This window comes from Limanda limanda, chromosome 4, assembly GCF_963576545.1.
Source record: "Limanda limanda chromosome 4, fLimLim1.1, whole genome shotgun sequence".
Classification (NCBI taxonomy): Eukaryota; Metazoa; Chordata; class Actinopteri; order Pleuronectiformes; family Pleuronectidae; genus Limanda; species Limanda limanda.
This window is the reverse complement of record NC_083639.1, coordinates 3,080,302-3,106,271: the sequence shown is the minus strand read 5'-3', so window position 1 is coordinate 3,106,271 and position 25,970 is coordinate 3,080,302. Positions and strand designations below refer to the sequence as shown.

At 42.1% G+C, this 25,970-nt stretch overlaps 1 protein-coding gene across 1 annotated transcript in view; it reads left to right on the top strand.

The window, feature by feature from the left end:
* LOC133000036 (cadherin-22) overlaps positions 1-25,298 on the top strand; it is a 65,702-nt gene extending 40,404 nt beyond the window's left edge. The window contains exons 8-12 of the mRNA XM_061069892.1: positions 739-860; positions 14,570-14,687; positions 17,565-17,714; positions 18,070-18,171; positions 24,757-25,298. Of these exons, the coding sequence (XP_060925875.1) occupies positions 739-860; positions 14,570-14,687; positions 17,565-17,714; positions 18,070-18,171; positions 24,757-25,298 (1,034 nt within the window). The remainder of the gene's footprint in view (positions 1-738; positions 861-14,569; positions 14,688-17,564; positions 17,715-18,069; positions 18,172-24,756) is intronic.
* The last annotated feature ends 672 nt before the right edge of the window (positions 25,299-25,970 follow it).

Here is a 25,970-nt window from a genome sequence, read left to right as displayed (position 1 = left end):
AGGTAATTGGCGCAATTTTGAGGAGACATTACATTAAAACCCGTCAGCGGGTTTTGGAAAAACGGCATCCATCAGAGTTTCGCCCCTCACTCATGAAGAAGGCAGAGGATGACGCCTCTTACGCCTCGTGTAAGCCCCGGCCGCTAATGGCAAAACCAGCAGGTCAGCGGCCGGCGAGCAGCAGCTGCCGTGCACGTCCACACCTGATCCACTCGGCTCTCCGACTGCTGGGCGGTCATTTGCATCTTGGCAGAGCTCAAAGCTTATTACACGATCCCTGTTGTTACATACATACAGTTAATCTGCAGAAAATTGGCTGGAAATTTAAAAAGTCCACATGGGCAGTCGTGTGTGTAAATAACGAATGAAGCACGGGTCGTTTTTAAGCCTGTGTAGAAAGTTGTACAGAGTGAAGTAAATATATATAACTGTACTGTTCGATGCAGGTGGACGGCTGAACAAGTCTTGAGTGTGTACAGGCTGTGACTTCAGAACCCTCAGTCATTTCAGGTGTCAAGCACTAGTGTGTATGTGTCGTACCCCTACTTTATCTAACCACTATACTCCAGATAAACTATACTCTGATTTTCTTCATTCCACCTTGTCAGAAACTCACTGGGTTTGACGCACAACATCCAGCCTCCGAAAACATCCGCTGTGCATCTGCCACAGTTCCTTAGACTTAATTGAATTAAAGACAAATTGTAAGTGTTTTTTTTTATTGTGTCCCTCCTGCAGATAACCACACCATGGCCTCCCACTCAGCAGTGAGCATTCGGATCCTGGACGTCAACGACAATCCTCCCGAACTGGCCACACCATACGAAGCCTCGATATGTGAGGACGCGAAACCAGGACAGGTAATGTTTTCTATGTGATATGTACATACATGAAGTCAAACTTGAAATTACAAATCTGTTGATCAACAAAGGTAAAGATAAAAGGGGTGATCAAGTTCCTGTAGCTGCCTGTATTGTTGTCATGAATACAGAAGTCACGGCACTTGAAAACACTGTTGTACCAGACGACACATTTAGATCTTACACAACATGTTTTTTGGACATAATGAAAAAATTACCGATTGGATACGATGCTGAAAAACACATATTACTTCTGTTTCAAAGGCCAGTACCGAAAACAGCACACAGCCCACACAGCACTGAGCACAGCACATTTAGAAATACATTTTAAAAAACTATGCTTATTATGGATATGAAGTGAGCTGAAATCTATTCAGCGGTGGATTTTATATTAGAACATCGATAATTTTGTCTTTGAGTTGTACACATTAATCACAGCAGGAGATTAACACGCAGTTAATGCACTTTACACGTTAAATCATTATCACAAACAAGGCATTTGCAAATCTATTTACACATTGTCTGAAGTATCCACACATTCAAAAGTACACAGAGAGGAATGTAAATATATTTGAAGCTTTTATTGTGCCTCCAACTGAAAGAGTAAAATTACTGTTTATAAAAGCAACACTCAGGTAACTTAAAGTACATCACAGTTCTTCCTCCCTATAATAATTTCTCCTGGGCATAAAAATATCTACTAATGCACTTCACAGCCTGATGTAAGGGGTGGGAGGTTTATATGAGAAATCAACATCAACAATGTGACCCTATATATTCTATAAAAATAGTGAATCTTCAGTGAGTCACTCAATCAAGGAGCAAACTTCCATCTCCTCAAGTATGTCGTCTGTCGTCACTGGAAATATTATTTGGCAAACGTTGAGATCAAAGTTAATCAGAAACTGGGCACAGTGTCCTTTCTTCTGTGACCACATGTGACTAAGACTCACAAGTCCCAGTTAACAGCATGTGTTCAGTCCTTTCTTTAAATGAGTAGCACTTATCGCTTTATTTATAACTTGCATGGATATTATACAAGTTGAATGACGTTGACTGTTCAGTTTCTTCCTTTCTTCTGCATTAACTTTCATGAAATCAACTTCACCCTGCGATACATTCTGCATTAAGAATCATGAGAGTAAAACTAAAACTGGAAGAGGTAAATCTACAATATCATAAAAAGGACTGAGGAGTAAAGTACCAAACATAAGCAGGGTTATTATGAGACAGATTTCAACACTTTTCAGAGAAATTAAGTTCTATGTCAGGTAGTTTTGTACCTTTTCAACAATGGCACACAAAAATAACTTATATTCTTTTTGTATACAATATCTCCCTAAAAATACAGTCTAATCTGCATATATATTGACATGTCTATATCAATATCTTCTTATACCATATATTACCTTATACAAATACAGTTTTACATAAAAGTGCCGTCATCCTGTGCCACTATCAATAACATGTCTCTTCAACCAATACTCTTTTAGTGAAAGGCTTATATTATGTGCATATTTTGTATTTTTATATCTATTCATTTTTATTCTAATGCCTTTTTTATAATTTGCATTCTCTTGTGGACTTCATTCTGCTGTAACGTGTGAATTTCCCCAGAGTGTGGATCAATAAAGTCTCATGTTGTATTATCTTATCTTATCAGAAAGTCAATCAGCGGTTGCAACAGAGTGTCATAGATTAAATTAATTAATCAACATTAAATCGTCCATCAATAGTCCGTACCAAATAAACAATGGGCTTTATGTGTTTAATCAATTTCTGGACAAAAGACGGCAGGAGTCCACCGCTCACCATTAAAAATGGGGCAAAGTCATTTGGGTGTTTTATTCTACTTACATATTCAGCCGGCCCTGAGCGAAGTTAGAGCCAATTATCATGTGCAAAGCAAAGGAATTATTAGAAAAAGTGAGGCTTTAAAGTGGGGCCTCCATGCTGGAAGCTGCATTTACATGTGTAATGAGCCCCCCCCTCCTGATCGACAGACTCTTAACCACTTATTGCCCCCCTGTGCCTCTCCAACGCCGCCCACCGGTGCCTTCTCCAGCATTGTCTGCTCTTATCTCTCTCACTTCATTCCCTCGCCCATCTGCAAGAGCTCACATTAACCTTCAGCTCCTAATCACACGGCGATGATTAGTCTCCCAGCAAAAAGATCACTGCTGACTCGCGGCAATGTAACAGAAGAGTTTTTTTCATAACGCTCTCATTAGCCGTGAAATATTACAGACTTCAGTTACAAAACCAAAGGAAGACATTTCTAAATACCTTCATGACAATATAAGGGTTTTGCTGTTTGTCTGTCCGTCTTTATCCATTCCTGTGTTCTGTTTTCATGAGCGGGGGTCAACAGAAGAAAGGAACATCGCTACAAAATCGTTTCATTTTCATTCTTTCTCTTTCTATCTCGACTGCTCTTGAATTTTGGAGCTCAAGTCTCGTCTCTTCTCTATCGACTCTCCTTTTTTGTATGTTGTTGGTCGGAGCGCTGTCTGAGACGCCTGCTGAGATTGAAGGAAAGCGTGTTAGCCCTGGGTCAAAGGCTTTCTAACGCTCATTTTCAGCCTGCAGGGGTAACCACTGGAGGGTATGAAGGGAAACATATTTCTCCTCCATGTTGTTTTCAGAATAACATTTTATAAACTGGTTTCTACTTGTTGTCAGTCACGGCCTCTTTACTTTGAAAAATGTGAGTGTGAGGTATTTAGACAGTGTTTGGAATCGGAGGATTCAGTGTGTCGTGCTGGTATTTGTAGCATTTCTCCACTGATTAACAGCAACGGGCCTTTCATTCAGACCTTGGCCTTCCATGTGCATCGATTGACTTATGATATACGTGTATATGATATATGTTATTCTCCATTGCAGAGAGACCTATAAACATTTAAACGGTGACAACTTTCGCTGCACTGGACCAAAAAATTGCTTTGCAATCAGAAGAAAGTGTAATGCCGCTGAATCGCTCCCTGTCAATAACTGAGATTTTGATTCACCATACAAAATCAGAGGTGCAGGCACTCAGCACTCGTCTAAAACCCCAGGTCTCTTGAGGGGTAATTGAGTTGCCTGGCAACTACCCAATCAGAGCAATTTGGCCACATCAGATATTCACCCGAGCGTTTGGCCTGTTTCTTTGTCTTGAAAACAGAAGCACACAATTCTTTTTGGAAAGACATGCGTTGGAGGAAGGTGACAATGTCATTGATACATCAACAGAGAGATTTGAACATTTTCTACAAGTTGATCTCTGTAACTTTAGTCATACTCACACACACACTCACACACACACAAACACACACACACACACACTCACACACACACATACACACACACCAGCAAGCACGTCCTTCATACTCACACACAGATCTACATTCAGGCTCCATGTAGCCAACGTGTGCATGTTTACTATGAAAGTAATATAAAGTTATGTGCAGACATATTTGTTTGAAGGTTTGTTTTTAGATTTCTCATGAGACCGATCCCGAGCTACAGGCTTATCACACATTACTTGTTTATAACCAACAATATATTTGTTTGGTTGCAATAAACAGTGCAATTTGTAAATGCATCAGACAGTGAAAAACAATCTGAAATCAGGGTAAAGCAGAAGATAAAGCCAACGTCAGATCACATTGAAAGAATATCTTCAACGAATAAATACTGGTGCAACCAATTATTGTATTTAATCTGCTTAAACTGTTCTTTTTCACGAGCTGCCTGCTCGGAAGGGAAGTGAAAATAGTCTTAAAGCAGCAAAGACTAAACTGAAATGATCTGTTTTGTAACAATGTACCTGTCAGACATAAAAATAAATACAGAGGGGCTTCCAATTAAATGTAAAGTTATGAATGGGGCTCTTTTAGTTTACAATATAAAGGCAGAAGTCAAAAGTAGTGGGATCTGTTGAAGCAGAGGAACGTTGCCTGACAAGTTAAAGCACTTTGATGTCTTCTGCTTCCCAGGATGCACTTATTTATTCAGTAAAATAAGCTGCCAAAGGAGTAAACCAGAGGCATGAGCATCATCCGACAGATGTTTGCGTGTAAAATGAGTTTCAATTTTGTTTCAATTTAGTCTCCCCAGAATGTTTTTCATCAATTTGGAAACTTGGATACAGGGCAACGGCTCTCGGAAAAAGGTATAATTAAGTCTGTTTCGCTTTCACCTGCAATAGACGTCAAGCACTGGTGGGATTGCCCTCCTTTGCGCGTGTGTGTGTTTGTGTTCATGTGTGTGTGTGTGTGTGTGTGTGCGTGTGTGCGAGCCTCTGGACCATGGAACTAGCACTTTGCTCACTTTATCTTGTTGTTGCTGAACGGAAATCTGAAGTTAGAAATTTTGTATTGCTGCTACGTTAAGTGTCTGTTTCAAATCTATCTATCCATCTATCCATCAATGTGTAATCTATCCATTCATCCTTAGGTCTGTCCGTCCATTTATCCATCCATATATCTGTGGATCAACCCATTTGTCCACCCGTCCATCCATCCATCTGTCCGTCCAACTATCATTCCATCTATCCATCTATCCATCTATCCATCTATCCGTCTATCCATCTATCCATCTATCCATCTATCCATCTATCCTTCTAAAATACAGATACATTATGCATTTGCTTTCCCTGTTCAGATCATATCATAAACACAGCCGTGCATCGCTGTTCTCACAGTCGCTACAATGAAACGAAGACATGCATGCACCTCCCACACACATGCTGCTCACGCGTAGCCTTCACTGACACGCTCTTAATATGTCAGATCAACCCCCGGTTTACAGAGTTAATGAGGAGCGCTCCATTGTCTCCGGTTGTGCGCCGTGTTATCACCCAGTCTCTTTTATGGAGTGTCAGCTCCCTGGCTCGGGTCTGGCTTTCCATGGAACCACAGAGAAAATCAGATTAACCTAAGCCTTTTAACCGCGGTTGGGTTTGATCGCATTTGAGAGTTGGCAACACAACCTTATTTTGTTTGTGTTTAGAGGGAGAATGCATGTGGAGGGAGGAGGGAGGGTTGGCTGAGAAGTAAATAAGAAAAATGGCTAAGCAGCTTTTTGCCTGAGGACACAGTTCAAGGCAGGGCCATGACACAAAGTGTTAAATAGCTTGTCACCTTCTAACCACAGGGCCGGGGTGTTATGCAGGTCGATGTCCTGATGGAAAGAGATAGCAAAAGAAGAAGCTTTACAGTAAGCAGGAATAAGAGGGAATGGAAGGCATGATTAATCCATTTCTAGCACATCCCTTTCTGGTTCTTCTGCACAGTAAACATGTCTCTATTTATCTATTTGATGTAAAGTTTTTTCTTTTTTTTGCATTGCATGTCCTTAAGCTAGAATGGCTGGCACCCCGCTGTCTATAATAATAATGTTTTTTCAAGCGAGCAATGATGTTTCTTTCGCTTCTTCCTCTGTGAATGCTGCATTGTTTCTGTTTTGCCGGCAGTTATTTTATTCTGCTTTAAAGACCCCAACACTAAATAGGGCAACACAGCTATTGCATTATGGGGTTTTGTGTAAGAGGAGACACACTTTTAGTAAATTGTCGGGAAGCAACAATGACATGTTGTGAGAGCTTTAGAGAAAACTGATCTGTGCAAAATCTTGTTGAGAAAGTTGAGAAAAAGTGTTATTTGTCCTCAAAAGTTTCAGGTTTGGCAAATTCAGATTAAGTCTTGACTTCCCATTAGAGATTGAATTGAACTATTTGAATGTTAGTAAGTTAAAAAAGTATTTTCAATTCCAAAAATGTTTTCTTGTTTCTTCAATTCAGAAGCTTCACAACAGCTGTTTTGTATAACTTGGTCTTTAGGAAAAAATAATTCTCTCAGTATAGAGAGAGTGCATTAGTTCATTTTGTTATCAATATAGTTGTATAAAATATTATGCATGCGATGATAAATAATACAATCCAAAACAAGTTATGAATATATTTCACTCCATGATGCTTCTTTAAGTCAGTTCAGCAGATATTTGTATTTCTTTAACTGTATTTAGGGTTTGACTTGAAGCGAGTTCTTGTCTCATTAGCTGGGAATGTGTAAAAACAGGACAAAGAGGGATGTCCTAGTGGTTTCTGCCCTCGGACTCAAACACTCTGTTTCCCTCCCTCCCTCCCTCCCTCCCTCCCTCCTTCCCTCACACACATTCATACACAGACAGACACACACACACACAAACTTTAACTTCTATTCACATTTATATTCATACAAATTATGTTCTGCTGTTTTGGTTAATTGCAAGTTACTCTGGATAATGGTGGTATGTAAATCCATAGAATGCAAATGTAAATCCTTTTTCTCATATTATCTCATTGCTTGTAAATTTATATAAACAAAGCCAGCAGTGGAGCAAAAAATAATTGCCGTGGTGATCGCTATGCTGAATATTCCTAATTTCTTTTTTTACATAATTTATTTTCTGCCTCAATTATTTCTTTCCTAGAAGGATAGGAAATGCAGGAGAGGATTGGGGGGGGGGGGGGGGGGGGTTGATGTGCAGATAGAGTCTGGGTCTGATCTTTGGGGTCAGGACTCAGAACCTGCAGTCTGAATTGAGCCTCTATCAGGGAAACGGTTTCTTTTAAGATTTTAAGATTTTGAGCCATGTCTTGTATCAGACAAAATAATAGAAATCTTAGCTTTGTGATGTTATTGTTATTATTCTTCCATTTTTACCATCTTGCATCCATGTCTCCAATCTGCTGCACCGTGCCGAAACGACACGTGAACACAATCTGCGGCTCTCAGGCCGTCCCTCGCCCACCTCATGGTATTTATCTGATAAATGCGGAGGGACAGATATCATATTGTTGCCACGTGTGTAGGAGAAAAAAGGAAGGGTAGGAAGCCAAATACTAAGTATGGCCCGGGGTGAGGCAGGCCTGTCAGCTCTGCCTCGCTGTCTCACAGCCGGCTGAGTGGGTCAGTGCGACAGATCACCTCCGTTCGGCCACGGCGCCGCCAACCTCCAGAGCCTGGGAGAGTCGGTTTGAAAATGTTAAGCCCGTCTGAAACACACACTCTCCCTTCACACACACACACACAGGAGCCTTACTCACTCCATGCACATTAGAGAAATGGTGCAAAAAAAGGAAAACACAACAGAAGTGAATAGAAGATAAATCCCAGACCGATGGTTTTGACAGAGAAGACATCGTGAGTCATTTATTCTTCTCTACCTGATGCCTTTCTCCTTCTGTCGTTTAATTATTAATGTTGTCTTGAACGAAGCATCAGACCAGACAGGCGGGGATATTCAGTATCCATCAGGAGTCTTTATCATTCCAATGTGTACAGCAGAATGGTCTAGGTGCTTTCAAGGTCTGATACGTGTTCTGCAGTTCTTCTGGTGCTTCGGTGGCTCTCTTAAATAATGTTTGTTGGTGAAATCTAAAATGTCCCCAGGATGGATTTCCTGGTCCTAATTAAAAAATTCTGATTAAAAAACAAGTCTGGTGGTTGAGTATCCGTAAATAAAAGTTATTGTCAAGGTTGAGAAAACATTGATTGTTGCTTTTCAGTAAAACTACTCCAAACTCTTTTGGCACTATACAAACACCCGGCTGCTGGTGCTTTATATTATATGGGTTTTAACCAATCACCATTTCTGTAATTTTCGTGGAGAGCACGATTTTTATTGGAATGACGAGAAGATGGCGGCTCATTGTAAAGTTACTCTAGTGTGGATCTCAGACTTTCAGTGTGAACGATGGCTGCCAACAACAGATTACTGGCAATATATGACACTTAAATGTTTAACTGGTGTCGATCCAATGAACAATCCAGCTCGACGACCTTTGCACACACAAGTTAATATATATCTGCCACATATTTACACATTGGAGAATATCTGCAGCTAATGTGAACATACCAATTAAGATGATCATTGAAAATAAACATGTTGGTGTTTAATCTGACTCTACCCCTGAAATAATAGCAGTAGCCATGCAAGTTTAATCCAGTTCAGGGAAATCAATACTTCTCCACATGGGGTGTCTGCTTTGAAATAACTTTAGATGTGACTTTTGCTCGGCTTTTTTGAAGCTGTTGTGTATTTTTCTTATTTATCCATGACCTCCTCGATGCCATCTAGAAACTTCAGATTTCTGCGGGGAACGAGAAAGCCGTCTCCCTCTCGCGACCTTGACCTTGCCGGCTCCTCGAGCGTGGATGGGCTGTACTTTTGGGAAAGCACCCCCCTCCCCCCTCTTACTAGATGCAAGAGATTTAAGGGGGTCAAGAAAGGCGACTGCTTGATAGAAATCTAATTAGGTGATTGTGCTTCAGGGAGCTTCGCGCCCATAGCTGCTCAATAAACTCCCACTTGCTCGCTCTCCTCCTCTCCCATTTCCCCCTCTCTCTCTCTCTCTCTCTCTCTCTCCCACAGCAGTTTGCGTTCACTTCAAGACGCGGCCGCCTGAGAGTCCCCCTGCTGAGGGCAAAGTTGCAGAACGCGGATCACGGCTCACTTATTACATCTTCACCGCTGTTCATATTTCTTCAAAGAAATGGGCTGATAATAGAGCTTTTGCTTATGGCTTCATCTCTTTGCTCGTTATTCTCTCACCTTCAGACATACATCTGAGAGGGAGAGAGTGATGAGAGGATAAGACCAGGCCTGGGTTTGGTGTACAGCTCACATGTTTCACGAATCACTCAGGACTGAGCGCTCTCCTGCTTCATCTCAGTGGGTCTGCGCTTATGGCTGATGCAATGGAAAATAGCTCACAGTAGAACAAAGGACTTCTACATGTCTGGGAATTAAAAGGTTGTTAGCCCCATTAAGACACATCTAGATAAACCATTTCACAATGCAGACCCTCTGTTAATGAGGAGTACTGTCCTGTGAGAATTAATAGATAGATAGATAGATAGATAGATAGATAGATATATAGATAGATAGATAGATAGATAGATAGATAGATTATTGTATGGCAGTGGTCTCCCATGCAGACATGTCTCAAAAGCCTAAAATAAATGTAACACTAATCTAGGGTTAACTGTAAAAACAATAATAAAATAAAACTACTCCCTGACCTTGTAAAACCTTTTTCGGTTTCTTTACATCGACTATAAATTCAACTTTAACTTAAAATCCCATTGCAGTAAAGCGTTCCTCCTGTTGTGCAATGAGTAATATGAGGTACAAACAGTAGTGTGGCAGGTTCGGACTCCTCATTACAGGTTAAACTCTGATCCAATGCAAAAAAAGTACATGATATAACCCAAACTATGATGAGCAGACCACACACCAACCACATCCTTTGACCCCAATTGCACAGACTGGCAGTCACATTCAGATCAGGTTTATTATTCTTCCCAAACAAATGTGATGAATTTGCTTCTTTTTTTTGGAGCCTGCAAACATGACGCTGGTTCATTCCGAGCCATTCAATCCGATTCAATTTTGTTTCTTCGCCGCCAAATCACAGCAGGCATTATCTCAAGGCACTTCTCAGAGTAGGTCAAGACCTTTCAATATTATAGAGAGCAGAGCCCAGCGGTTCCCACGATGAGTGAGCAGGAGGCGAAAGAGTAGAGAGAAAAATAAACAACCTTTTTAACTGTAAGAATTCCCCAGCAGAAAGAAAGAAAGAGAGAGAGAGAGAGAGAGAGAGAGAGAGAGAGAGAGAGAGAGAGAGAGAGAGAGAGAGAGAGAACTGTTGTATTTAAGCACTGGTTGTTATAATGACAATAATAATCACATTAAGGTATCAATAATAACAGCAGTAATATCAATAAGAGGGTAATATTATATTAATAACAGTTGGGATGGAGAGTCAGAGATACCTGCATAATTAACATAGACAGGGAAGGATCAATCGTCAGGAGGGAGAAGATACAAAGTTAATATCTCGTTGGATATAAATACGTTCAAAGAGAGAAAGAGAAGAGGGGCCCAGTGCATCATGGGAGTCCCCCCAGCAGTCTAAGGCTTAGTCCACGTGAGCCGACCCCAAATATAATCTTTGTATAAGAGGAAAGTTTAATGCGAATGTCAACAAAACAATTGTTTGATGCAGTTATACAGAGCTGGTTTGTCAGTGCTTAAAAGTTTCTATAACTTTAAATATAAGGCAGTTCAATCCGTTTTTAGTTGTCAAACATAAATATTGTAAAGTAGCTGATACTAACAATAGGTCTTCTTTGTTAATCGAAGTGCATTTCATTTCAGTGAATTTATTTATTGCACTATAATGGCCTTCATGGGGTCATCTTGGCATTTTCAATTTATTAATTTGTAAGAATTTAGATCTCAAGCTAAGGTTTGTGAGGTCACGTATTGATTTTGAGGAACAGAGGCTGCAGCTCCTCACGTCCGTTTCCATGTTCTTGTGTCTTTCTTTTGTGCGGATTTCGCAGCCTGCTGAGGAAGAAGCGTGTGATTTACCCTGAAATCATGCAACAGCGTTTTGTAATTACAAAGTAAGCCATATTATCCCAAACAGGCTGCCTGGCCCTCTGAGCTGAGGGTATGACTAAGCCTGTTCCATGTCTGTGAAGTGGTTTATTGTGAAGGTGCACCGGGCCCGGAAGTGCGCTCGGCAGTTTCTTAGTCACAGTAACGCACAGAGACACGGCTCAGACTCACAATTCAGAGTTTCGTGTAAAGGTGAACGAGGCCGACACGCACCAAGACAGGAAAGATAAACTAACAAAATAAAGCAGATGAAAGGTGAGAGGTGTACCTACACTGTTGTTGCTTGAATCATCAGTTTGCGGTCGAATGATGAATGAGCGACACATTTTTCTGGAAAGGAGAAGACGGGTACAGAGGAGGAGATAAATGCTGAGCAGGAGGAAAATCTCAGTGATAAACAGAGGGAGCAGATTGAAGAGGCGTCGAGCTGGAGGAGAATAGATCGACGGAGGAGCTCAGTCCAGCGAACGAAGCTGCGTTTAAAACTCTGCTAAAGAGGAGACTGCTGGTGTAACACCTGAGTATTAGCTCAGTGAACTTCCCTCAATCTTATCTAATATGGAGAGCGTTTGTGGGACCCGACAAAAGGAATTACAGCCTCCAACATCTCGATTTAATCGCTCTCAGAAATGCCTTCGCTAGAACCGGTTCTGGATACTGCAACCAAAAGAGGAAAACAATGGCATAGTCCTATGTTACTACAACAAATACTAAAAATGCAGATGTTATTTCCACAGTGCTGTAGGGAACCAGTCAGCTCTCACAGCAGTAGCCAGTAGCTGGTAGTAGAAAAACAACTAGACAAAAGGAGTGGAAATGTTATTTAAACAAAGAATATTTTACTTTGGCCACTAGGGGTTTCTGGATCAAAACAATAACAAAAGACCTAATTATAGGACGTACTGAAGAAGCGTGGGATCATGGGAGTGGCTGATGAAAATTCAGGTGCAAATCATTTTCACGGATGAGGTTGGGTATTAATGTTTTATTCACAAAACGTTGTAACCGGCCAAGAATAATCATGATCCATTACAAGTGATCTATGAAAACAGCTAACTTGCATACTGGCTAGCCTTAAAGTCATAAGTTGTACATGAAACTTCTCGTTACCTTGAATAAAATTGGGGATTTTCTCTGGGTTTGAACATTGTTGAAAACATTCTAGATTTTGTACGTACACAAGTCAACAAATCATATACTTCTAGTGATTTTTAGACACTTAAATGAAGAGTTGCTATACATAATAAATGCATTTAAATAGTGCAAATATATGGAACCTCCCTGTGAAAAACTCATTTTTTACACATAGAAATACAATAGTTTTCCTCAGCTCCGAGCAAACAAGCATTATCCAAATGACTGTCTTCCTCATCAGACTGATTTGAGAGTAGTAAAGATTTTGCAACAACATGCCGTATTTTTTGGGGGGGAAATTGACTTACAATTAAAGATATTATTGGGTTTCTCTTCCGAGGTTCACACACACTTTACAAGATTAAACTTTTAAGACGCTGTGATAAAATGTAACCGAACAGCACAGAGGGGGGGGGGGGGGTTTCTGCTTCCTGCTGTTACAGCCCATCACCTACCTCATCATTGTTGTGTCCGCTGTCTCAGCTAATGCAGGAATCGGTGAGTCAGCCATAGTGACGTCGCCGCCTGAAGCCTCTGTGCCAGAAGTGTTGTGGCCTCGTTGGGAAATGTGTCTCTGCAGCCAGGCAGCTCTGGGTCACAGGATCCTCTCAGCGCAGGGCTGCATTTAGAGATATATTCTGTATCTTTGAGGAAACTGTTCTATACATTTTAAGCTTAAACAAGATAAACGTCATGTTGTTTGTCTCCAGTGATTCTTTTCTCCGGCAAGTTGAAGCTCTAGCGTCCCTCGTTGGCCGAAGCAAATAGTGAACCTGCACATTTGTCTATATGCTTTAGAATTATTCAAGATATTTACTCCGTCTGGCATTTAAAAAAAGTTTTGAGTTGAAAAGTGTCTTATTCTGACTACATTTTGATATTGAAATAGCTTTTATCTTTCCTAAATAAGTGTTGTAGCAAATGGTTTTTTTGAAAATGTCCAACTAGAGCCAATTACATACAAGCGTCTCAGAACACAATGTTTCACATCTGTTCATCAGTAAATCGGACACCAAATCAATAATTACATTGTCATGATAATTACTAGTTTTCTGTATATAACGAATAATATATGTTATTAGTATTTCTCCTTGTTGAGATCTGGTTTCTTTTTGCTTATTTCCTGACCATAATTTTCTCCTTAAATGTCTCTCTTAGTGTATCTTTGTGTGTATGCGTATACAATTCAAATACATCAAAAAGTTAAAAAAATATACACCCAAGCTTTAAGTTACTTCAAAATACAAATTTAAAAAATCTTGTATTTTTCCTGCACTGTTTATTTTCTACAACTTGTTTATCCAGAGTCAATTTTTGCTTCTTTTTTATGAGCGTGTGCAGTAAACGAAGGTGAGGAAAAATCTAAATAATAAAAAAAATGTGGACTCGTACACTGTGTGCCAGCAGAGGAAACACGGACGAAGGCTGTGGAGTGAAAATATCATTTATCAGTCGGTGGTTTGATGCCGGCTGCGCAGTAATGGGATGAGAGGAGGATGAATCCTCACTGAGAGGCCTATGTTTGGGTGAAAGAATCTCCGGGGACTGTTAGAAGCTGTTCAGCTCACTCTGAATCCTATCTCCCCTTATTGTGTCCACACAAAGTTCTGGAAATTGGATCTTATTTGAGTTTTATCTGTGAATGTGGATTACTACTATTGCATTAGATAGGAGGACGACACCCTCTCGCCGAGTGCCGGTGTCTTCTGTTCCCCTGAACATTAGCATTTTCACTTTGCTCCCTCGCAGAGCAAAACGTTGCAGCCTCACACACTATCTCTGTCCTTCTCGCTTCAAAAAGAGGCTTTTCAGGAAGGTACTTTATAGCGGTTTTGTATTTCTTACATCAAGACATTTTTGTATTACTGTGTCAACTTCCTGGACAAAACCTTTCTTCTTTGAGACTGTGCCACCCTTTGAACTGCACTTTCATGGGAAACCTTCTGTGTCTTCTGCATCCAAGCACATTCACTCCACCTCACTCCCTCCCTCACGAAGGAGGCATTTGAAATGTAAAGTTAGAGTGCTTTTCATATTCATTTCCTTGTTCCCGTTAAGTGGATCTGATAGAAAATCTAACCTGTGTTTTTCTTCTTCCTCTTGTTCTTGTCCTTCTCTGTCCTTTTCCACTCTGTCTTTAGCTCATTCACACCATCAGTGTGACGGATAGAGACGAGCCACAAGCCGGACATCGCTTCTTCTTCACCCTGGCGCCCGAGGCTTCCAGCAATCGACACTTCACCCTGTGGGATGTTAAAGGTGAGAGGTCATATCTGGGGAAAGGAGCATATTTGAGTAGCTTGTGGCGTTATCGGCACAATGTAACGTTTAATAATAACATGTATAAATGGAATTTCCAGCCCAGTGTGGAACAGTGGGCGTCAAGTCCGTCCCAGCCTTTTTGGATTATTCATTCGGTCTCAGATTCATCTCCTTGTCCGGTCCCATTCTCACGTTTTCATTAGTACACAAGTGAATGCAAATTTTAAAATGTGCATTACAGCAACACTTTTCCCCTGACTCAACTGTTGGAGATCACGATAAAGCTAAGACAGAAGAGTTTAAAGTGATTTCTGCATTCCCCACAGTGATTGGCAGTCTGACAGTCTGGCGAAGTGCTTAAGGGGGTTCTGTCAATGTAGACCTTAAGGCAGTTTTGAGTTAGTTTAAAAGACTGCTGCTCCCAAGACTTCAAAAACACATTGTCTGAATACTCGCTGGTAATTTCGACGTCTCAGTTTCCTCACTCAGGTGCCAGCTGGTTGACATTTTAACACGACACACATCATAGAGAACGCTGTGGGAAGCTTTTTTGAAAATTTCAGGAGAGTTTTCAGAGTCTGCGATTTAGAGGTCACCTCATTATCAGGCAGAGTTTTTAAATTATTTTATTTCATACAAAACACCACCTGTTCTGGTGCTGCAAGCAGACTGACACTACTTCATCTGATCACACGTGCGACACTCTGTACTTGCAGACGAGACAATTTTTGACAGATATTCTTGTTTAAAGTTTGGTATTCGGTATTTGAGGTTAAACGCTTTGCGGAGCATTGTTTCCACTCAGTACGGGGATTTGATCTGAAAGTCATTATCCTTGAAATAAATTACTGAACACTACACAGAAGTTTCTCTCGATTCCTCTTAACCACGATGTCAACAGCTTATGTAATTTTCTGAAGTGTCATCAAATTGTTATTCGGTGAAAACACACACAGTTTTCTGTCAGTGTCTGCACAGCGTAGGCAAACATTAAAAGCACTTTTCCCCTGTGATGACTCGGCTTTGTCAGGAAGAGGTTGTTTTTTTTCACGCTCGTCTGTTTTTTCCAAACATGCTTGCAGATCCCACGTTTAGCAGTGTGTACCTAAGTGAATGTTACATCTGGTTAAATCAAGATTGATCTGACACCAGGAAAATGTCAGGGGAGCAGCCTGAGCTTGGGAAATATCACAGTGCGGAGGCTGCAGCGTTTTCTCCTGAAGTCGTGACGCTCACATGCACGTGAAAGCATAAACGAACAACCCAAGCCTTGTATAACAGATAAACACTGTTCTATTTAAAGTAAACACGCGGCTCATTCTTTCTTTTTCTCCTTCACACAAAGTATATAATATGCACATGCACAAACAGCATTATCTTTTTCCACTTCAGCCTGAGATGTGACGTGTGTAGATGTGCGTCTACATGCAAGAGTGCATAGTGTTTATGTTGAGGAGACTCTATGACATAGTGCCTAACCTAAAATAGAGAAATATGAACATTAAAACCAAGTCTTAAACATCAAATGGATTGATTTTGCATGTAATGACCTAAATGTCCTCAGATACTCATACACACACAGTCGTAAAAACAAAATATATATTCTTTAATATACCTTATATACCAAGACAAGCACTATTGCTGATCCTGTTTATAGATTTATTTTGAAAGACACCAAACCCCACACGGACTTTTCATCCTCTCGCCCTCTTTTTTCCACTCCGGTGTCTCTTTTCATGGACACATTTGTCAACCCGTCACTTTCAATCTGTCACTTCTTCTTTTCCTTATCATGGCCTCACATCGTGTTCTGTCTCTAAGCCTTGACAGACGAGAATGAACAGCCATTCTTTTTTCCCCCCATGTTTTCAAAACGCTACCTGTGCTCATGTCCGTGAAGTCCCTGCTTTAAAAAAGCAATGTAATGTGATATGAGGCTGGTGAAAAAAAGATATTTTCTTTACATATCTTGTGAAATATGGCTATTGAAGGTTTTGATTAGAAACTGCACCAGATGCCACCGTCTGTGTGTATTCAGCCCTGGAAGAGAACGCTGTGTAAAAGTCAAAATGACAAAGTCAGCGGTGTAACGTTCCCGTACATAAACGGTAATATGAAGATTGTTCTACATGTGCCAGAGGAGCTGCGGGCCGACATGGATAATGGTGATATATGTTCTGGAGATGGATTGCTCGGTATCCTCGATGCAAGTCTACCCACAAAGCGGCTCCCACTCTATTTGTCAAAGCCTCCTCCTGGATTCCATGTAACATTTATCTATGTCTCTGGCAGAGAAGTTTAATTTCAAACAGTGGCTCCCTCACTCATTTTCTCTCCCGTTTATTTTTTTATTTTTATGGTTGCTAGATAAAAATGAACCGCACGGATGCTGCTCACAGTGAAGTCATTTAACCCCGGGTTGACACGACCGCCCTTCTTTTGGAGTCCGTGAACTGTGGCTGTTTGAAAAATGATTTAGTCAGTGTTTATTATTTTATTCACGGCTCTGGCACTCGAGAAGTTGTTTTCATTGTTGCTCTTGCATCATATGTCAAACATCTTACATTTCTGAAAAGTATGATTGGCCTTGATATCTTAGTAACGATCAACTGTTTCTTTTTTTTAAATCTCCTCGATCACTAAGTACAGTCTTGAGTTGAGGGGAGTGAAAAACAACCAGGGTCATAAAAGCACTTACTGGATTGAGATCATAAATTTTAAAGCAGCGAGGTCAAAGAAAAAAAAAAACAACACATCAGTGAGCAGACGAAAAGGTTTTGTTCTTCAAACATTGAATCACTGATGTGCAATCCTCTGCTGTCCCTTGTCTCTGATCCTTCCCCCGACCCCAATGCACTCCCACCCCCCCCCCAGACAACACGGCCGGCATCCGGACCCAGCGGTCGGGCTTCAACCGCCACGAGCAGAATGTGTACTTCCTGCCCATCCTGGTGGTGGACAGCGGGCCTCCCTCCCTGAGCTCCACAGGCACCCTGACCATCCACGTCTGCGGCTGCGACTCTGGTGAGAACTCGACTGCGGGAGCTGCACCATTACTAACATTATCGTCACTGTCACCTTTCTGCAGCAGCAGCAGCACAGCGGAAAAAAGGTCATCTACATGACATTGTTTTGGTCAGCAAACAGTTCTTATCAGCTCATGTTTGCGGAAAATAAAATATCACACGGCCATAAATCTGCAGGCAAATGGCCCTTGAGTGAAATTCGTCTGGATGGAGATATAGTGCATGCATGATCACACGCAGTTTCTTTCCTTTCTCTTGATAAAACAGTGATTAATCCTTGTCCAGTAATCAGATTCATAACCTGTGTTGAATATGTTCAGAAAAATACTGTGTTTTTTTTCCTGTCAACACAGAGGGAGCCATCCAGTCCTGCAATGCCACAGCCTATGTAATGAGTGCTGCTCTCAGCCCTGGGGCACTTATAGCACTGCTGGTCTGCATGCTCATCCTCATAGGTAAGCACACGGATGTCCTCACATATAGTACATATGGATGGATGGATGAGGTATATATGGATGGATGGATGGATGGATGGATAAGAATTGCTTTTCTGGGGTCAACTACTCGAGCAGGTCCAGCAGGAGCATGAGGTTCACTAGTGAGAGGTTCCCTTAAAAGAGGCAAGTCTGAGAGAGGAGACTGTATGTGACTTCATGTCTTCTGCTCATAAATTCATGCAGGAGAACATGTGTCTTTTAATGGATTGACCAGATTTAGAAGCTATCTATATTTCATGAATGAAATTTGCGCGTGCAGTGGCAGAAAAAAACAAACTAAGACGAATGACATAAATAAAAAACAATCAATTTTTCATCTCTCTTTCACGAGTGGCTCCTCCGTTTGATATTTTGTGTGCTTCAGTTATGAGAAGAACGCTTTTGTTTGAGGAGCCGGGCAAACATGATGTCTGAGGGTATGAATGATACCGAGGCGACTTTGATCCTCCGAACACAGATGGAATGAATGGGAGTAAAGTGGAGGGGCGGAGGGGGGGTTTGGCAGAGCAAACAGGCGAAAGAGCTGCCTCAGCAGTTGTATCCCCCTGGAACAGTAGGGCTTTAAGTAAAAAAAGCTTTCCAGACATTCTTTGATACATTTTTATATATTTATATATATATATATAGTCAGACACGCACACACACATGCACATAACACACACACGCACGCACATGCTCACCCTCTCAGGGACTGAAGAGGTTTGGTATTGTCATATTTGAAAATTTTATGAGTTGGCTTCTCCCTCTCTCCCGCTCCTGCACATCTCTGCATCCCACTCCTCGGTGACAGCGAGGAACGACATCGCTGTCATGTTGTTTTGTCTCCCCCCCGCTCCTGCCTCTACACATTTTACACCGCGCAGCCAGCGGATGATGGACGATGTGACAGGAGGCAGCAGCTACCGAGGCTTGACTTTGCTTTGTGTTTTGTTTAAAGAGCTCCGCTAATGAGGGGCTGTTAAAACTCTGTCTCCATTGACCAAGCCATCCACTGTAGTGAACTTCAAAAGCCGGGCATAATTTATTTATCGTGGCTTTTAGAGCCTCAACAAAAATCTTATGTTCAAATCTGAGGCAACCTCTGCTGGCTATAAAAAAGAAAAACTGGGTTTGCCGTGTGCGGTGGTTTTGGTATCCTGGGACAGATGACATCCTCTCCAAGGCCTGAGTAAAAAACTGTTATTTGAACTTTAAAAGCTCAACCCTGTGCAGGGACGTGCATGGGACAATTTATTTTTCTAAACAGGAGAAGCAGAAGTATCACACTTATGGCAAACACTTTAAAAATGTTGGTATCGTTTCATGAGCCATTTTGTTTCCATTAATGAAACTAGTGCAGTGCCTGTTCTAAACCGGCCTGTGTTAATGCTCTTTTCCCCTAATTCAGAATTAGTTCTGTAATATGCTGTCACTTTCTTATTGTTTGCATGGAGGTTGTTGTCTGCAGAGCTTTTTAGGAACAGTCTAGATTGAGGTTAGAAAACATTATGTTCATCCTACCTGGTTTATCTGCATGAAAGGTTTTATAGTCAATGTTTTTCTGTGAAGACAAAAATGCCAAACAGGAAGTAATTTGTTAAGTGTTGTTGTTGTTGACAGATATCAGCTCCTGTGCCGTATGTCTCGGTCCAATGTGATGAAATGAAAATAATCAAATTATCAAAATGATCTGGTGGCAATTTTGAGCCACGGTTAGATTCCACTGCTGCAGTTTATCCAAGGACCTAGAACAGGGGTGCCCACACTTTATAGGCTTGTGAGCTACTCTTGAAATGACCAGCTCAACAAGATCTACCCCCCCACCCCGGCGCACGTAGCCCCTCTTTTGTCGCGCCAGGAAACACACTGAAAAATGATTTTAAACGATATTGATAACATATTTTATATTTTATATGAAATAAATTATTAAATATGCATCCTATAGTTTGTATTCCCCTTCTGTTGTCCTGGAGATTTAATTTTACCAATTTTACCAATCACATTATTAAATGTCCCCCTCTGCCCAGCCACAAGCAGTCATATAGATAAAAAGAGAGGGGGGGGGGCTACATATTCTCCACATAGGTTTGAGTGGAGAATACATAATTTACCCTCCACACCCGACATAACAAACAGATGAGAAGTTCTTGAAGATGGATGATATTAAATTAATAATTTAAGTGGAGAAGTACAGTGAGCTGTATGATCCTCAGCACATATGAGACAAAGAAGACACATGTTGGGCTGTGTTGCAGTTAATGTTGGAGCAACAAGTAAGTATATGTTTGAAAATAATGATTAAAGGCCGTTTTTACAGCAGGCTGATAACAGCAAAAGTATGTGATATTATTAGCGCGGCGCTTCAGCGTCCGCTGTGAAGAGCCAAGCGCCGGCGCTCTAGGGATTAGCGCGGCGCGGCGTTTCGGCGGCGCTTCCGCATCCGGTTTGAACCCGGCGTGACGAGCAGTCCGCCCCGCTTGACGTTCGCAACATCGTCCAGGGCGGGGGGCGTGGCGGCGGCGGCGACGGCAAAAAAAAAAAAAAAGTGGGTTCGTGCTCCGGAGCGTCCACGTGACTGCCTCTTGTCCAGTTGCGCGATGGACCCACACTGCCTTCGCGATCGACCGGTCGATCGCGATCGACGTATTGGGCACCCCTGACCTAGAAGAAGACATTTTATTTTTTGTATACAAGCTGCCCGGCCCTACTGACGCAACACAGAGCTGTTATTACAATTTTCATTGATATTGAATATATTGCAGGTCCGAATTGCACCGAACTTGGCACCGAACACTTTCTTCCTGGTGAAGCTGATAAGATGGTTCCTGATAGATGCATTCCACATACAGACAGACAGACCCACATTTGGTCCACGGTGCCATGTTGATTCCAACAGTCAGGGACTCTAATCGGTGCTAAGCCCATGCCACTCTCAGTGACTGATTGGTTAGAAATGGACCGAACGCGCCTCATCAACACTCTGAGGTACGGGCTAAATCCGAGCACTTGGCTTCTGCCAGTCATCAGGTTGATTGTAGGATCTCAGGTCTGCAGGCGTCAGCCGGGTCGAGCTGTGTGTTCACGACTGTCGCCTGGTGTGAAACAATCTCATCATTCCGATCGCACGTTGCCCAATACTTTCCTGTCCCTCCCTTTCCTAACCCTGCACACACACACACACACACACACACACACACACACACACACACACACACACACACACACACAAACACACAAACACATTTAGTACGTGTCCACTCACGAATGCTAAGCACACATCCACACACTAAATCAGTCTTCACCTATTCACTGCAATGTAATCCATTCTCTCTTAGCACCATTACTGCCTGCACCTCGTCTCCTCACACACACACACACACACACACACACACACACACACACACACACACACACAGACACACACACACCTCACGCGGCGACTGCCTAACCAGCCAGCCAGCACTGCCTCTCTCGTGAGACTGGACCACCTCTATTACATCAATTGTTGGATGATGAGAAAAATGAAAACAAATTTCTGCCTAATTACCTTACAAACAAACAGTCCCTCCATCAGCTCATTTATAGGCCTGATGTGATGAATCCATTCCACCGCGCCGCAGCATCTGCATGCATCCATTCCAATTACCTCCCATCTGCTTGCAATGAACTCCTGGGTGGGGGCAACCAGCGCAGCCCAAGGGTAAATTAACCGTCTTGTCAGGAACACTCCCCGCAAACATCTGTACACAAGGGGACCGGCTTTGTACGTATAGGAGGCAGCTAAACACACATGCCTACACGTGCTTCCTACAAAGGTAAGATCTGTACGCAGCGTTGTATTAAGATTGCCTGAGGTGGGCTAATCTCCAAGTTTAATAGCTTTTTCAGTGGCTTACAGTTCAAGCAGCCGTACACAGAGCAGGTAGCCGCATGTTATCAGTGAGGAAGTGAGGTTATCTGATCGTTTTTTGCGTCCCACAGATCTACCACTGACTCCTTTCAACAGCGATTACTGCAGAAACAGCTGATCTGCACGTATGAGGGAGATCATAACATCAAGTTTTCTCCCTCCTCTTACCCTCCTCATTAGGCTGAATTAAGAGTGATTGTCTTAGCACTCGTTTAGTATGCACGGCAGCGCGTGCCGCAATTCACCACAAACCAGGACTGTTTCCTCCGACCCAGTGGCAATTACTTCACCCCATTCACGGCGGAGAAGAATAAGCACAATAGTTACAGACACCTCTCTCCCGACGGAGCCTAGGCTAACAATGAAAGAGAAGAACGCCTGTACGTTATCAGGGCGGAGATCCTGCATGGAGTCCCCATTCAGGATCAGCACGGCTCATTATACGGGCGCTGCTTTCTGGGAGAGCAACACACGGGGCGTTTTCACGATGCAAGTTATTTTTCACACCAGTTACAAGATAATTTGTGAACATCTTATGCTTGAAACTGTTGGTTTTTTTCTCCGGATAAGGAAAAGAGCAGGAAAAAGGAAAGCGGAGGTGAAATATGGTGTTTTACTGTCACATCCTGACTTTGAAGGTCACTTTGTAAGATCACATTTGTCCACGGGCCTTTTTTCATGCATATTAATACACGTGCTTAAACGTGTACATTTCCTATGTGAGGTCCTGACATTGATGTAGTTTGACTTTACCGGTGGGATTCGGAGCATCAAACAACGGCTGTATAATTGATGGTCTTTATATCTCTGTGGGCCTGTAGGCATTTGTTTTAGGCAACAGGCTATCTGTTCCAGAAGATGCATGGTGCCTACCGGTTAATGATCTATATGAATGTCCCCTCACTGGCATTCCTTTCAGGGGAGTAGCTGGAGAAAGAAAGAGGGATTCTGTCTGTGGATACACAGTCCACAGCTGACTGGCCACAAGAAACACATCCTGCTGCCAGTTCAAGCCGAGCAACTCCGGGCAAATATTTCACCTCTTCACGTGGCCTCTATCCTTCTTTATTCCATCGCTGAAATTCCTGCATAACAAGCACGACGAGCCGGCATTTCCCTGCATGTAGAGCGATTCCTTACAATCGGTTTAAAAAAGCACATATCAATTAACGCCGCTAATTGACGTGATTGTAAAGTGGGAGGACATTAACATCTTCTGGAAACGATCACATTCATTCTGATCAGTTCTCCATTATAGAGACGTAAACAAATGAATGGGGCCCGTTTCACCAGCTGCAGCAGTCAACACGAGATAATAAATAATCATCTATGTAAAAATTGGTCCCTGCGCGATTTTAAACGACAGTATCATGCTGGTAATTTATTGGTAGGATTATTACAGTTATTCTCTCTAATCAGGATGCATGGTTGTATTTGTGAGAATTCACCATGTTATGTAAATCAACCCCATGCCCAGTTTTTTCTTTGAGAATGACTTCCTTGTTCAAAAAAGAGAAGATCGCTCCTTATCTATAAAACCAAACATGTTCATTGGCATTTTTCTCTGGTGTGCATAATTCATCCATATGTATTTTTTCAACGGCCTCTGAAATGACATTGGGTGACATTGAAAAAGCTCCACCAGGATTCATTCTGAGGTTTTCAGCCCCGATGAGAGATGAAGAAGCTATAAGTCTATAAGTGAGAGTTCTCTTATCAGACACGTGGGCAGTAATTAAAATAACAAAGCTGAAATCAAACTCCTATTGATTCCTCCATGCGTAAGGCCTTTGTTTTCCTCTCATTAATCCACGTCAGTGATCCATCTCCATTGTTTTCCTCTTCTGAGGTAATTTCTTTACTTTTTTTGGAGGTGGTTCTCTCTTCTCTGCTTTAACTCAGGTGATGGAATCACAGAGAATACGTTTCATTCAACTGGGATGAGTATTGATGAACAGATTGGCCTCCATTAGGCCATTTGAATCATATTTCTGAGAAATGCAATCAGTGTTGTGAAAAAAAATCAATGTCCATGCATTTGTAATGTAAAACTTAATAATATATTATCTTCCCCTGCTGTGCCTTTGCCCTGAGAGGGGCAAACCAAGTTACAATGACATTTGGTTTTATTTAATTTTTTTTAAATGGAATATTACTTGCAAATCCATCATGCACAGTGCATGTTTCATTTTCAACACTGTGTGTGCCCATTTAGTACAATTATTTTCTTTTAGTAAAGTTGGTAGTTCTGAATCCCCTGAATCTGGATTGTTATATTATTATGTCTAGCAGCATAAAGAGGGGTAGCATTTTGCATGGAAGCTCTTTAAACTCAGCCTGACAGATCTTAATCCATGTCGACTGTGCAGAGAGTTAAAGCTGCAGATTTCAAATGACTTGCTGTAATGACAGTTTATAAAATCCTTTAAATAGGAACCTGTCTCTCTTGCTGGCTTTATCTCATCCTCCTGTTCGGCTTCATCTGACAAATCCCAAAAGTGTTGTTTTGTGAAAAAAACATTAAGGTGCAACATGTCCCGACACTGGAGAAAAGCAATGTTTTCTGTATGAACTTGTACATGTTTAGTATTAATGTGGAATGCAGCTTGGTCTTCATCTCTTTCCGAATCTTATTCTGTGTCCTTTTCCATCAGTTCTGGTCTTGCTGATCCTGACCCTGAAACGCCACAGGAAGGGCCAGAGGATGGCAGAGGACGAGGAGGACATGAGGGATAACGTCATCAAGTACAATGACGAGGGCGGAGGGGAGCAGGACACTCAGGCGTACGACATGAGCGCCCTGAGGAACCTCTACGACTTCCCAGAGGCCAAGAGCTGTGACTCTGGCCCGGACATTCGCTCACTGCCTCAGTGGATACAGGCGAGCCGAGCGACCAGGGGTGCAGAGGGAACCGCGGCGGCGGCGGCTGCGGCGTCAGCAGACTTCTCCCTATTCAAAGGCTACATCCGGAAGAAGGTGGAGCAGGCAGACGCCGACCTGTCGGTCCCGCCGTACGACTCCTTCCAGACGTACGCCTTCGAGGGCTCCAGCTCACCAGCGCTGTCGCTCAGCTCCATCCACACGCTGTCCACCACCTCGGAACAGGATTTCTCCTACCTCAGCGACTGGGGGCCGCGTTTCAGGCAGCTGGCAGGCTACTACGCTCCGGGAAACCCAGAGGAGGAAGGATCCTAGCACAGCTCCTCCTCTGCAGAGAGACCATTTAAACTCCCTCTCCTCGTCCTTCTTCCTCCTTCTTCTCTGCCTCCTCTTCTCACCCTCTGGCCCTCTTTGGAGATCATCAGAGCCAGCACTGTGTACTCCTTAAAACAGAGCACAGCTTCTTTATCTCTTTGAAAGAAATTTCCCGGCGTCAAAGTTTGAACTGGAGATTTTTTACTTCTGATCTGTTTTTTTGTGAGATTTCAGACGTCAATATGAAAGCTCTGGCGATGTTTGGAGAAAGAGGAACAAAAGAGAGACATCCACGTTTAGTCACGTGTGAAGGGACGACTTATTTCCTCTCCCTAACCGTAAACGAAAATCCTTATTTTAAGCTATGAGACTGTTTTGAGAATTCAGAGAGAAAAAGAAAAAAAAACACGTCAAAGCAAACTGTCTGAGAAACAAGTATTTATTTAAGGAGGAAATATTTATGTATTTATTTGTTTGTATGTATTTATTTATTTATTTTACACCATTATTACCATTGTGAAAAACTGCGACAGTGAACTCTGCTGAAGTGCTGAAGAAAACCGGGGAAACAAGGAGGACTCGACACAATGCTGGTGCAGAGACGGTGACTTGGTCATATAAAAATTACAGTCTGGAAAATATTTGTATTTATTTTCTATGACCGCTTTTGTA